This window comes from Pleurodeles waltl, chromosome 12 (assembly GCF_031143425.1).
Source record: "Pleurodeles waltl isolate 20211129_DDA chromosome 12, aPleWal1.hap1.20221129, whole genome shotgun sequence".
Taxonomy (NCBI): domain Eukaryota; kingdom Metazoa; phylum Chordata; class Amphibia; order Caudata; family Salamandridae; genus Pleurodeles; species Pleurodeles waltl.
The window spans coordinates 694953646-694967549 of record NC_090451.1 but is presented as its reverse complement, the minus strand read 5'-3'; the positions used below and the strand labels follow the sequence as shown (position 1 = coordinate 694967549).

At 50.9% G+C, this 13904-nt stretch overlaps 1 protein-coding gene across 2 annotated transcripts in view; it reads right to left on the bottom strand.

Annotated features, from left to right (window-relative positions):
* EPHB4 (EPH receptor B4) overlaps window positions 1-3547 on the bottom strand; it is a 73734-nt gene extending 70187 nt beyond the window's left edge. The window contains exon 1 of one of the 2 annotated variants that reach the window (XM_069215571.1): window positions 2870-3547. In XM_069215571.1, the coding sequence (XP_069071672.1) occupies window positions 2870-2927 (58 nt within the window). In that variant the 5' untranslated portion in view covers window positions 2928-3547. The remainder of the gene's footprint in view (window positions 1-2869) is intronic. The other variant, XM_069215572.1, reaches the window with a different exon arrangement.
* Between the last annotated feature and the right edge of the window lie 10357 nt (window positions 3548-13904).

The window sequence follows — 13904 nt, the reverse complement described above, 5'->3', positions numbered from 1 at the left end:
TTAAAAGGTTTGTCTGTCCTTCCAGTCATTGTTTTAAATTCTGCTGCTTCGATGTTGTTTTAATGGTGTGTTTCACTGGCTGATTATCGGTTCTGCAGAGCACGGGCTTTGTTTACAATGTAAACATGTGTGGTCCATTCCGTAGGCAGAGATGTGACTTTTTCCTCGCAGACTTCCATGGGGCGCTCTGACTTCTGCCCCACAACAGTGTTACACCAAGAGCCCTCTGGGCTCCACAGATTTACATGGAGGGGGATTCCTAGTTCCTGGGCTCCATAGACTTACGTGGACATTATCCTGGTTCATGGCTCTCCATAGACTTCCCGGGCTCCATAGACTTACGTGGACATTATCCTGGTTCATGGCTCTCTATAGACTTACATGGAGAGGATTCCTAGATCCTGGGATCTATATACTTAAACGAGAGGGTTCCTACTTCCTGGGCTCCATAGACTTACGTGGACATTATCCTGGTGCATGGCTCTCCATGGACTTACATGGAGAGGATTCCTAGATCCTGGGATCTATATACTTAAACGAGAGGGTTCCTACTTCCTGGGCTCCATAGACTTACGTGGACATTATCCTGGTTCATGGCTCTCCATGGACTTACATGGAGAGGATTCCTAGATCCTGGGATCTATATACTTAAACGAGAGGGTTCCTACTTCCTGGGCTCCATAGACTTTTATAGAGAGGAACCTGGTTGCTGAAGTCCATTGACCTGCGACAAGTGTTGAAGTTTGTGGTCTCCATAGACTTACATGGGAACTCTTAAAACCCCTAGAAATATCTCTGGAGAGGATTAAATTACGTACCCCGAAATTTACAATGAACATGCCGTAGCCGGTATTGCTAAATAGACGTGCACAGTTGACGAGAGAGACCCCTGAAACCACTCCTCACAAGCTTCCAATACATTACAGGCCTTCTCTCAAATCTAGTTGCATCTTTTCCTAAATTAAATTTCGAGCAACATTTTCATCTTAATTAAAAAACTGAATGTTGCAACCCCCATGCTTAAAAACAAGCACTGGCAACGCCAATAAATGTAACTTTAAAGGCACAATTCACGCAGGTATTCTTAAATGCTGTTTACAGCAGTCGCATGCAGAAATATTGTCCATCATGGTAAAGCTTGTCCTTTTGACGTTGCCGATGCCTCGGGAAAAACTATTAAAAGTGACTGCTTTTAGTATAGAATGAATGCAGGAGATAATGAATCGAATATGACTTACAGCGCCATGATGGGGGTTTTATTTGAGCTGTAAAGTACTCCCTCATGCAATGTAATGGAACCACTTTATAAGAGGTGGAATGATGCCACAATTAGCCAATGCCATAAGGTGAGAGAGTCGTACCCCTCTGGGAGGAGCCAACTCCAACCCTATGTCTATTTTGTGTACAGAAATGGCATCATTATGTGGCATAAAGCACTGCAGTCAAACCAGGCCTAAAAAATGTACCGGAGAGGTGCAGCCGAATGTTTAAATACACCAGACACCGAGGTGTGTCCATGTTTGTTGTGACCCACCCCGCTTCGGTTAGCGTTTGCTTTTAGTCTACAGCAGTGGTTACCAATCTGTGGGCCTGAGACCCCTGGGGGGGCACGAAGCCTCCTCAGAAGATCCAAGACTGCTTAGAAAATTAAATAATATTAATAGATTAGGTGCCCAGCTTTCAGTACAGACTCAGTCGGGGGGGCGTCCCCAAATTCCAAAAATGATTCATTGGGGGTCCTCGGGTTCCAGTAATGATAAAGTGGGGTCCACAGAAGTCAAAAGTTGGGGAACCACTGGCCTACAGCACTTTGCATGTTGTGTGATACACAGGCCTGATTTACAGCTGGAAAATGTGAAACTACAAGTCGAAGAATGCAAGGTCATAAGCTCCCCCTCCCAAAAAAAAACCTGAATAGACTGAAAGTGTCGCATGACAGGGAGGGGGGGGGGACTTGGCATATAAGAAACTATATGTTAGATGGGCCATTTGGGCGAAAAACAATGTTTCTAACACGACAGTAGGCTCAGAAAGAAATGGTTCGCTCAATTACCCCTGAAGTTATAACCCTGTTTAAAACTCGGAAAGGGCTGAAAGGCGGCAGTTTTCAGCCGAAGGAAGGTCAGCCGTGGCACGGCCTGGTAAGGAGAGGGCATAGGCCGGGCACCCATGCAGCGAGCGTCACATCTGGACCAGGCCAGGTTTTTCACCTGCATTCCCATACCACATTTTAGGCAAGCCCACGAAAATATATAAAGCACTGTTTGTTTGGAAAAAAAGTAAAAAAAAATCCTCTCTTCTCATTCAGCACTGCTAAGAAAACCCCTGAACGTAATGAGAATGTCACGCATGGGCCTAGGAAAATAGAACATTTGACTTCACAAAAGGTGTTTTTTTTTTTATATTAAGCTTTACACTCGCTAATGCAGGTTGGGGGCAGCGGAACACACGAAAAATGATCAGGGATCTAGCGCACACCACAAAAAAAAATGTCGCGCTACATTTTAAATTTTGAAAGTACGCAATCTATCCTCAAACTTTCATTTCAGACTTTGGGCGGAGAGTGGAATACGAGCCTGCCTGGATCTGCACAGGGTGCGCGGGTTGCACACATAACTCAGAAGCATGCTCGTTAACCCACTCAGCTGCTTAACTTTAACCGGAGTCTTTACTGGACTTCTGGGACAGAGTGCCTCGGGCGCATGAGCCCCGGGGGGACGTCGCTGACACTGGAGCCCTGTTCACAGAGGGACGCCGCCCCTCCATGCCAAATCGGGCTCCCAAAAGGGCCCGAGTTTTTGTTTTTCTGAAGCGTTTGGTAAACATTTGGCGAGCAATGACAAAAACATGAGGCACGGGGGGCACGTACCTTCCAGAGCCAGGCAGACGGGCAGGAGCAAAGCCAACAGCTGCAGAAAGCGCCCCATCCTGGCCACAGATCCGAATATTCGAATTGAAAATACAACAAATTTGAGAATATCGCTGTCACCGACTTGCACCCGGGATCGCAGGCGGGCGCGGTGTTGCCGGGCAGGATGTCCTCTCTCTGGAGCGGTCGGAGGCGGACTGCACACCGTGCGCTAAGCGGATATCCCCGCACGGGTCCGCAGCCGCCGAGCTGGGTCCATCCCAGGAGCCGGGCAACATGTGGGTCCGGGCCAGAGATCACTCCAAACCCCAAAAAACTCCTACAACCAGAAGCTGTCGTGATCCGGAATCCACCCCGAAAAGAAGGCGCCGGGCCGGTGGTTCGAGGGCAGAGCGGGTATTCGGATCCCTTGTTGGCGGATAGGGTCCCTGCTGGCCGGTGGAGTCCCGGGGTCAGGGAAGTCCGGACTCCCTCCCGTCCTCGTAGCTGGTCCCGGCGGAAAGTTGCTGCGATGGGATGGTTCCCGACTCCCTGGGGCCGCGGATCTGGTCCCGGGGGTTGGTCGGTGCTCGGCTATGAGGCAGGAGCCACCGATCCGGGCGCAGAAACTTTCAAATACTTCTTGGGGCTCGGCGCAGCCAGGGACGTTCCTCCTTCCAAGGAGTGAAAGTGCACAGTGGGAGCAGAGCTTCCTTCCAGCCCGATGGGGAGGTGCAGGGAGCGGGGGGCGGGGTCTGGTGGGGAGGGAGGGTCTGCCTAAACCACCCGCCCCTCTAGCCTGCACCGAGGCTCTTGGAGGCATGTGCCTGCCTGCGAAGAGAGCTCTGTGGAACTGGCGGGTCTCACCCCAGATATCTCAGGGGGTTACAGTGCCTGCGAAGAGAGCTCTGTGGAACTGGCGGGTCTCACCCCAGATAGCTCAGGGGGTTACAGTGCCTGCGAAGAGAGCTCTGTGGGACTGGCGGGTCTCACCCCAGATATCTCAGGGGGTTACAGTGCCTGCGAAGAGAGCTCTGTGGAACTGGCGGGTCTCACCCCAGATATCTCAGGGGGTTACAGTGCCTGCGAAGAGAGCTCTGTGGAACTGGCGGGTCTCACCCCAGATAGCTCAGGGGGTTACAGTGCCTGCCTGCAGGAGAGACCTCTGTGGGACTGGCGGTTCTCACCCCAGATAGCTCAGGGGGTTACAGTGCATGCGAAGAGAGCTCTGTGGGACTGGCGGGTCTCACCCCAGATAGCTCAGGGGGTTACAGTGCCTGCGAAGAGAGCTCTGTGGGACTGGCGGGTCTCACCCCAGATATCTCAGGGGGTTACAGTGCCTGCGATGAGAGCTCTGTGGGACTGGCGGGTCTCACCCTAGATATCTCAGGGGGTTACAGTGCCTGCGAAGAGAGCTCTGTGGGACTGGCGGGTCTCACCCTAGATATCTCAGGGGGTTACAGTGCCTGCGAAGAGAGCTCTGTGGGACTGGCGGGTCTCACCCCAGATAGCTCAGGGGGTTACAGTGCCTGCCTGCAGGAGAGACCTCTGTGGGACTGGCGGGTCTCACCCCAGATAGCTCAGGGGGTTACAGTGCATGCGAAGAGAGCTCTGTGGGACTGGCGGGTCTCACCCCAGATAGCTCAGGGGGTTACAGTGCCTGCGAAGAGAGCTCTGTGGGACTGGCGGGTCTCACCCCAGATATCTCAGGGGGTTACAGTGCCTGCGAAGAGAGCTCTGTGGGACTGGCGGGTCTCACCCCAGATATCTCAGGGGGTTACAGTGCCTGCGATGAGAGCTCTGTGGGACTGGCGGGTCTCACCCTAGATATCTCAGGGGGTTACAGTGCCTGCGAAGAGAGCTCTGTGGGACTGGCGGGTCTCACCCCAGATAGCTCAGGGGGTTACAGTGCCTGCCTGCAGGAGAGACCTCTGTGGGACTGGCGGGTCTCACCCCAGATAGCTCAGGGGGTTACAGTGCATGCGAAGAGAGCTCTGTGGGACTGGCGGGTCTCACCCCAGATAGCTCAGGGGGTTACAGTGCCTGCGAAGAGAGCTCTGTGGGACTGGCGGGTCTCACCCCAGATATCTCAGGGGGTTACAGTGCCTGCGAAGAGAGCTCTGTGGAACTGGCGGGTCTCACCCCAGATATCTCAGGGGGTTACAGTGCCTGCGAAGAGAGCTCTGTGGAACTGGCAGGTCTCACCCCAGATAGCTCAGGGGGTTACAGTGCCTGCCTGCAGGAGAGACCTCTGTGGGACTGGCGGTTCTCACCCCAGATAGCTCAGGGGGTTACAGTGCATGCGAAGAGAGCTCTGTGGGACTGGCGGGTCTCACCCCAGATAGCTCAGGGGGTTACAGTGCCTGCGAAGAGAGCTCTGTGGGACTGGCGGGTCTCACCCCAGATATCTCAGGGAGTTACAGTGCCTGCGATGAGAGCTCTGTGGGACTGGCGGGTCTCACCCTAGATATCTCAGGGGGTTACAGTGCCTGCGAAGAGAGCTCTGTGGGACTGGCGGGTCTCACCCCAGATAGCTCAGGGGGTTACAGTGCCTGCCTGCAGGAGAGACCTCTGTGGGACTGGCGGGTCTCACCCCAGATAGCTCAGGGGGTTACAGTGCATGCGAAGAGAGCTCTGTGGGACTGGCGGGTCTCACCCCAGATAGCTCAGGGGGTTACAGTGCCTGCCTGCGAAGAGAGCTCTGTGGGACTGGCGGGTCTCACCCCAGATATCTCAGGGGGTTACAGAGCCTGCGAAGAGAGCTCTGTGGGACTGGCGGGTCTCACCCCAGATAGCTCAGGGGGTTACAGTGCCTGCAAAGAGAGCTCTGTGGGACTGGCGGGTCTCACCCCAGATAGCTCAGGGGGTTACAGTGCCTGCAGGAGAGACCTCTGTGGGACTGGCGGGTCTCACCCCAGATAGCTCAGGGGGTTACAGTGCATGCGAAGAGAGCTCTGTGGGACTGGCGGGTCTTACCCCAGATAGCTCAGGGGGTTACAGTGCCTGCCTGCGAAGAGAGCTCTGTGGGACTGGCGGGTCTCACCCCAGATATCTCAGGGGGTTACAGAGCCTGCGAAGAGAGCTCTGTGGGACTGGCGGGTCTCACCCCAGATAGCTCAGGGGGTTACAGTGCCTGCGAAGAGAGCTCTGTGGGACTGGCGGGTCTCACCCCAGATAGCTCAGGGGGTTACAGTGCCTGCGATGAGAGCTCTGTGGGACTGGCGGGTCTCACCCTAGATATCTCAGGGGGTTACAGTGCCTGCGAAGAGAGCTCTGTGGGACTGGCGGGTCTCACCCCAGATATCTCAGGGGGTTACAGTGCCTGCGATGAGAGCTCTGTGGGACTGGCAGGTTTCACCCTAGATATCTCAGGGGGTTACAGTGCCTGCGAAGAGAGCTCTGTGGGACTGGCGGGTCTCACCCCAGGTAGCTCAGGGGGTTACAGAGCCTGCGAAGAGACCTCTGTGGGACTGGCGGGTCTCACCCCAGGTAGCTCAGGGGGTTACAGTGCCTGCGAAGAGAGCTCTGTGGGACTGGCGGGTCTCACCCCAGGTAGCTCAGGGGGTTACAGTGCCTGCGAAGAGAGCTCTGTGGGACTGGCAGGTCTCACCCCAGGTAGCTCAGGGGGTTACAGAGCCTGCGAAGAGACCTCTGTGGGACTGGCAGGTCCCAGCCCCAGATAGCTCAGGGTGTAAAGCGCCTGCAGCAGAGATATCTATGGGGTTTACTGATTTCAGTTATTAGACCCAGGCACACACCGCAGGGTTTGAAAGCGACTGTTGGAGATATCCCAGTGAAGTCAGTCCCAGAGTGATAGCTCAGAGAGTTTAGGTCCGTTAGGAGCTGGCTGTGAGGTCCAATAGTCACTTTTTGATTTGATTTATTTTTAATTTAATATAGCGCTCGAATGGCCTGGGGGTCTTGGCGCTGTTACAGACGTAGATGGGAACCCTAGAACAATGCTACTCAATAATTACATCGTCAGGTCTTAAGGGATTTCCTGAAGGACAAAAGATCTGAGCAGTTCTTGAGGGCCATGGGGACCAAGTTCCATAGCTTTGCCGTCCTCAGCAGAAACCTTCTGCCTCCGCAAGATGCTCCTTTGATCCCTGGCAGCTCTGGACTCTTGGCTTCCAAGACTCCAGTTTCTGGAAGGAACATACCAAATGAATCTGCCCTGGAGATAGCCTGGGCCGACGCTGTGGGGCCTTAAAGGCTACACACAGGGCCTTAAACTCTATCCCCTGTCCCACTGCAAACCAGCGAAGCATCATCAGGGCCCGAGACACAGACTGATATTTTGAGATTCCCAACAAAAGTTAGATTGATGGATTCCATACCATCTGAACTTTACGAAGAAGCCTTTTCTAGATGCCCATATTCCAGTTTGGAGATGGCAAGAGAGGTGACCTCCATTTTCTGAAATTCCGTGGGTATGAGGGGCAGATTTTCCTGAATATTTTTTAAATGAAGACAACTGAGTTTATTGTCAAAGACAATCATCAGGTTCTTCACACATTTTCCAGTCCAAGATACACAGCTCACTTTGTCCCACTGAAGAGATCCCAGGGATCTACAGGTTCCATCTTCCAGTCATGGATAGATAGCTCATGGTGTTAAGGCACATGCTACAGAGATGTGCACCAGGTACGATGATTGCAGCTGCTGCCACCAGATGGATAGTTTAAGAGTTTAAGGCGTCTGTTGAAGATATCCCCGTAAAGTCTGCATCTCGCAAGCCCCAGACTGATAGCTCAGGGTGTTCAGGCGCCTGTTGCAGAGACCGTGAGTTGTGCAGTGAGCTCATGGTTAAGGATCTGCTAAGAAGATCCCTCTGTGGTGTGCAGGCCAGGGACCCAGAGAGATAGCTCAGAGTGTCCGGAGCCTGCCAGGGACATCCGTGTGAGACCTGCAGGTCGTAGAGACCAGACAAGGATTCTCAGCTGTGTGAAGATCCCAGTAAGAGTGCTCAGACGGTTAATGTGCGTCCTGCAGAGGTATGTGTGCAGCGGGGTTTACTCCTGTAATATAGACCCATGTGAAGCCGCAGTTAACACTTTGTATTCTTGTCTAGAGAGCTCGAGAAGTTATTGCACCTACTGTTGAGATTTTTGCACCAGCTTCAGCACACGGGGTGCAATTCCGGTAAATTCATACGTCCCGGGGATCGTTGCATGCGTACAGAGACGTGTAAGAAGTCCACACCTCACATGATGCAATGTTAAGGCTTCGTGCAACTCCCACGACTTCCAGGGCACCGACAGGGCCCAGCCTCAGATAGACAGCTCAGGGGGTTAGGAGCCTGCTGCTGAGGTCTGCGTAAAGCCTGCTCACCACAAGCTGCAATTCCGGATGGAAAGTCCAGGGGCTTTTTTCATCTCCTATGATCTACAGGACACGGGGTCCAGGCTCGGTGAAACTACTTAGACCACTGTCGCAGAGACCACTGTGAAGCCGGAGGCTGATACCTCATGTTCGTAAGGTAACTCCAAACCCAGTTACATAACTCAGTGGAAGGTTCACCTGCCGCAGACATCTGCGTAGTGCACGAGGTCAGAGAAGGATAGCCTGGCAGGTGAATGCACCTACCACAAAGATTGTAACTGGTGGGTTACCGGGTCCAATCCATGAAAAATGATAGCTCAGTGGGTTGAAGTAGACGTTGCAGAGGGGCCAACTCATCTGCTGCAAAGATCTGTGCACAACCTGCGGGTCACAGCTTCTACTTCCGGTGAAATAGCTCTGGGGGTGCGCGCCTAAGAGATCTGTGCGTAACAGTCAGTTACAGGTTCCAGTACCATCGAGTGGATGAATAATAACGCGCTAATTAAATCTCCCGAGAGGAGAGCGAGAGATTCGCTGCGTGTAATGGAAATAATTAACGAAATGTTTTCAAATAGACCTAACGTTCTAACAATATATGAAGTTAATAAGCAAATTAAACTCCATCTCCTCAATTTTCAGGGGGTTCTGCCGGCACTTGGATATATGTATCTATGTGCTAACCATGACTTGCCTGGTTTAGACTGCCGCATAAATTAGGATTTATATATATATATATATATACACACACACACAAGTATCTCCACTACAGCGTACTGTGTGCACACACGTTTTATTTGTAATTATAAAACGCGCCCCTTCTTCCCACAAACGTGAGAAAGTAACGCGAGAGTAAAATGTAAAACCTGCCGATTTCGACAGAGAAGTTGCGCATTGTCACCCCCGTGTGGTAGGGGGGTGCTTTGTGCCGATTCTGCAAGTGGGGGACGAAAGCGGCCGCCGGCAGTGTTTCTACCCGTGAGCGGAAGGCGGCTTCAAGTAAAAACACAGCTTAAACAAAACACATTACAAAAATAAACAAATTGGGAATTAACACAAACCTTTACTTAATTGTGCGTATTTGATTAAAAGCGCGCATTGCTATTTAAAAGTGAGTAAATTCGTTGTAAAAGTGACCATACTTATAGAAGAAATGGAAATATTTTTATAAAATTTCGGAAAATCCAGGAATCGTTTTGAACAAACGACACAGTATTATTTTTTTAAAGTAAAACGTCTTTTAAAACTGGAAACGTATTTTAAAAGCGAGCAGTTATTTAAATATCTTCGTATTTCATAATTGAATTCGTGTTTAAAAAGCACATAGCTCTTTTAACAGATAAGTGGAATTAGTTAAAACACGAAGCAAATTTCTCTACATGTGGGCTGAATTACAGTAATAAGCGTGTCAAATTATTTATATGAGTTACTATAAAATGATCCCGTGTTTGTACTGGCAACTGTGTGATTCTTTTCAGTTTCATCGTCCTTGTGTCGGAATTCAATATAAAAGACTTTAAGAAGTAACATGTATGGATGTGCGGAACCCTTTAACCCCCTCCCCGGGTCCCTCTCTGTGAGAGGAGAGAGCGCATTAACAGTGACAGCCCGTGCTCCGTGCACCCCGGGGTAGCGCCTCGAGGCTGCCAGAGCTCTTCACGCCTCTTCGTGTTAACAGTGGATACGGACTCTTCGGAGGAATGAAGCCCTTGACAGAAAGTGCCCCAACTTCTCCCCCCTCAGAAGTAATCGGCGTGTTTATAAACCGCTCTTTAACCCCCTTCTGGGACCCGAGCGCCTGCGGATCTATTTAGCTGAACAGAGACATCGCGGAAGGGGAAGGGGATAAAGTGGTTCAGGCAAGATCACTTAGTGCGAGGGGCTGCGCAGGGACTCGAAGCCCCGAAGTCCTCACCAGACCCCCCCCGCCCCCCCCAACCCCCTCCCCCTTACTTGTAAGAATGTGGACATGTCATCTTGTCACGTCAGCTTCTAACTTCTTGAGACTTTCAACGGGTCACTTTCTGACCTCATGATGTCAAGGTCATCCTGTGACATCATTATGTGACATCATAAGAGAGCAAGCACATCATCTCCTAATGTCATTAGCCCGTGACCATACAGTTCTCTGACATGATAAGAGAGCGCCCAGAACCTGCTATTAGATCATAAGTCAGTGACTGGCACATCATCTGACGTCATCGGTTGGTGGCGAATTCATCTTATGATGTCATAAGCAGAGCAGCCCCTGACATTATGAGTCTGCAAACAGTCCATATTTTGACATCACAAACAGTGATCGGGTAATCCTCTGACATCAGAAAATAATGTGACATCATGAGCCACTTGCCTGACCTTTTTTGACGTCACCAGATAGTAACCAATCCCCTGAGACATCGACGGACAGATTTCACACCATAAACTGATGTAATGAAAGAGTGACACGCCTTCTACTAGCATCACATACTCACTGGCATTGTAAACAATCAACTGACATCATCGGACGGTGTCCAGGCTCTGACCAAGTGTGTTCCACAGTCCGACATCACGAGGCAGTGAAAACGCTCCTCGCTGCCACTGTAAGGATTAGGGACTGCGCCTACACAGAGCTCTGAGTGAAATCACCAGTGACTATACTGACCTCTGACGTCACCAGACGCTGACTGGGCCATCCTCTGGCGTCATCGGAACGTGGCCATCGTACTCTGACATCATCAGAAGGGACCGTGCCATTTGAGTGACATTATGACACAATAAGTATGCCAACCGCGACATCACCCGACAGTGCCCTGGCCAGCCTGTTACATCATCGGACAGTGGCCAGACCTTGTTCTGACCCGGTAGAAAGTAGAAATGAACCGTCCTCTGAAAGGAGGGTGACGATGAACCTGAAACCACAGATCTGATCACTTTGGTGCCCTCGTGTGCGATTTTTAGCTACAGATGCCACCTCGTGTTCCTTCTGCGCCTAGTGAAAGGTGCGAGGGGCACTGTGAGGCGCTATATATGCATGTAAACTTGACCACGGAGGTCACACCAGCCTGTCCGGGGCCACAGCTTCTCCATTTATGTACTGCTGCATCTTGGAAGAATCTTTAGCTGACACGGTCCAGATGTTACCAGAGACGCTGTCTGAAACAGGAACAAATATATCTATTTTTAGAACGAACGATTCCTTCTGTGTTGGAAAATGGGATCTGTCACCCAACACAAATTTACGGTTCACCACAGTCCCTGCTCTCGAAGTCGCATCTTTTTCAAGAGTGATGTCGGGGTGGAGTTTAGGAACCCACACATGTTGCATGGCTTTCTAAAAAGAGGCCACCCGGTGAAATGTCATACTATCTCTTAAAATCCCAAACTGACCTAATCACACGCACGGACATTCTAGAAGAGCTGTTGGTGGTTGTGAAAACTTATGGCCCCTTTATGGGCCAGCGCCTTGAGACACATCTATCATTTTATGAAATGTACCACACTGGGCTGTTGACCCATAGAGACCTTTCCATGGATCCTTGAGTGTGGCGCAAAGTGACACTGAAAACTAGGTTAAGACCAGAAGTCGCAGGTGCCAAATAGAATTAGGCACACGGTAATTACCTAATAATACAAACGAGGGTACAGCATGTTTTGCCTTCCATAGTTTAAAACGCCGCATAATTCCATTGACTGACGCAAAATGTCGTCGTCTAGTGCCACATAATTGTGGCCCTGCTTATAATGGAGGCACTCGCTGGCACGTGAAGTCTGGGCCTGGGGGTGCCTGTATATTCACCCATCTTAGGGGACACTTCCTGGTTCGTCCCGAGAAAGGCCCCAAATGTCAGAGAGTGAGAACGGGGGCAGAGTTTGTGGGGAGTAGAGCGCGCCTCCTCAGCGCAGGCCCTTAAGTGGAGAGAGAGCCCCGTTCCTGTCTCGTGCACTACAGGAATGAAACCTGCCCCACAAGCACCCCCAGATCACAGCACCCCCTGGGCCCAGCGACACCTGGGTGCAAATGAGGCCAGCTTTTTACGCACGGCCATAAAACGCGCTCACAAAGGCAGGGACGGGCCAGGGTTTACTCAAGGGTGTGCGAAGGGTCCGTAAAAGCGCTTGTTCCCAGAGCTCTGCTGCCATTATAAGGGCCCATAAACCTTTCAAGTAAGCTTTGCCTGTGCGCCCCAGTTCCATACCCCTGCTTGCTATCAGGCGGCATTGTTAGACAGTCACGATTCCCTTCCCTCGCTGCTGTTCTACACGGGTCGTCCCCCGATGATAAGCAATCTAGCACCTAGCAGGCAGGGAACAGGTAACCCGAGAAACAGGTCATGGGGACCATCCACAGTTCAATGTGGTTTTCTCGAACATGCGAGTCGAAATGGGAACAGCAGCTAGTCACCCTCCTGCCTTCAACATGGCACTTCTCTAAGATGATGTCGTGATAACCATCTGGCGCTCCACAGGGCGCTTCTCTGGAATGATGTGATAACCTTCCTGCCTTCAACATGACATTCTCTGAAATGATATCACGATAATCTTCCTGTTTCCAACATGGCGCTTCCCTGGAATGATGTCATGGTATCGTTCCTACCTTCAACGTGGCACTTCTCTGGAATGCTGTTGAAATAACCTTTATGCGTTCAAAAAGGTGTTTCTCTGAAATGATTTTGTGGTAGTGTTCCTCTGGTATTATGTTGTGATAACCTTCTTAGTTTAACATGGCGCTTCTATGGAATGATGTTGTGATATCCTTCATGCCTTCAACATGGCACTTCTCTGGATAGAAGTCGTGATAGCCTTCCAAACTTCAACATGGTGCTTCTTTTGAATGATGTAGTGATAACCTTTTCGCTTCTCTGGAATTATGTTGTTAGAACCTCCCAAAGCTCAACACGGGCTTCTCTAGAATGATGTTGTGCTACCATTCCTGCGTTCAAGATGGCGCTTCTCTGGAAGGATGTTGTGATAAACTTCTTGCCTTCAACATAGAGCTTCTCTGGAATGATGTCGTGATAACCTTCTGAGGCTCAACATGGCACTTCTATGGAATGAGGTTATAACCTTCCTGCATTCAGCATGGCGCTTCTCAGGAATGCTATGGTACCCGTCCTGGTTCAACATGGCGCTTCTCTGGAATGATGTCTAGACTGAGGTTAGGAGATAACCAGTGTTAGGAGGCTGGAAGTGAAAGGCCAGAGGTAGGTGGTCAGACAGTTAGGAGACTGGTATTAGAAGAACAGAGTTAGAAACTAGACTGTTGTTAGGAGGTCAGCCAGAGTTAGGAGGTAAGTGGAAAAGAGTAGACCTGAGATAGGAGGCGGGCTATAATTAGGAAACCGGAATTAGGGGGAATCTGGTGTTTAGGGCCAGAGGTAGGAGGCTAGAGTAAGAACAAATGCTGATAATAGGAACAGAGGACAACAGAGTTAGGAGGCCACAGTTAGATCAGAGTTAGAAGGTAGGCTGAAGTTCGGAGGCCAGAGGTAGCCTACAGGTATGAGGCAGGAGTTAGGCCAGAGTTAAGAAGCTAGATATTGGAGGAAGGCCGAAGTATGGAGGCCAGAGTTTGGTTAATGTTAGGAGGCCGAAGTTAGTCTAATGCTAGGAGGGAGGCCGGAGTTAGAGGACCGCAGTTATAAGGGAGGCCAGAGCTAGGGTAGTGTTAGGAGGCCTGAGTTAGGAGGTAGCCAAAGGTAGGAGGCCAGAGTTAGAAGTCCGGAGGTAGAAAGAAGGCCGAAGTTTGGAGGCCCGA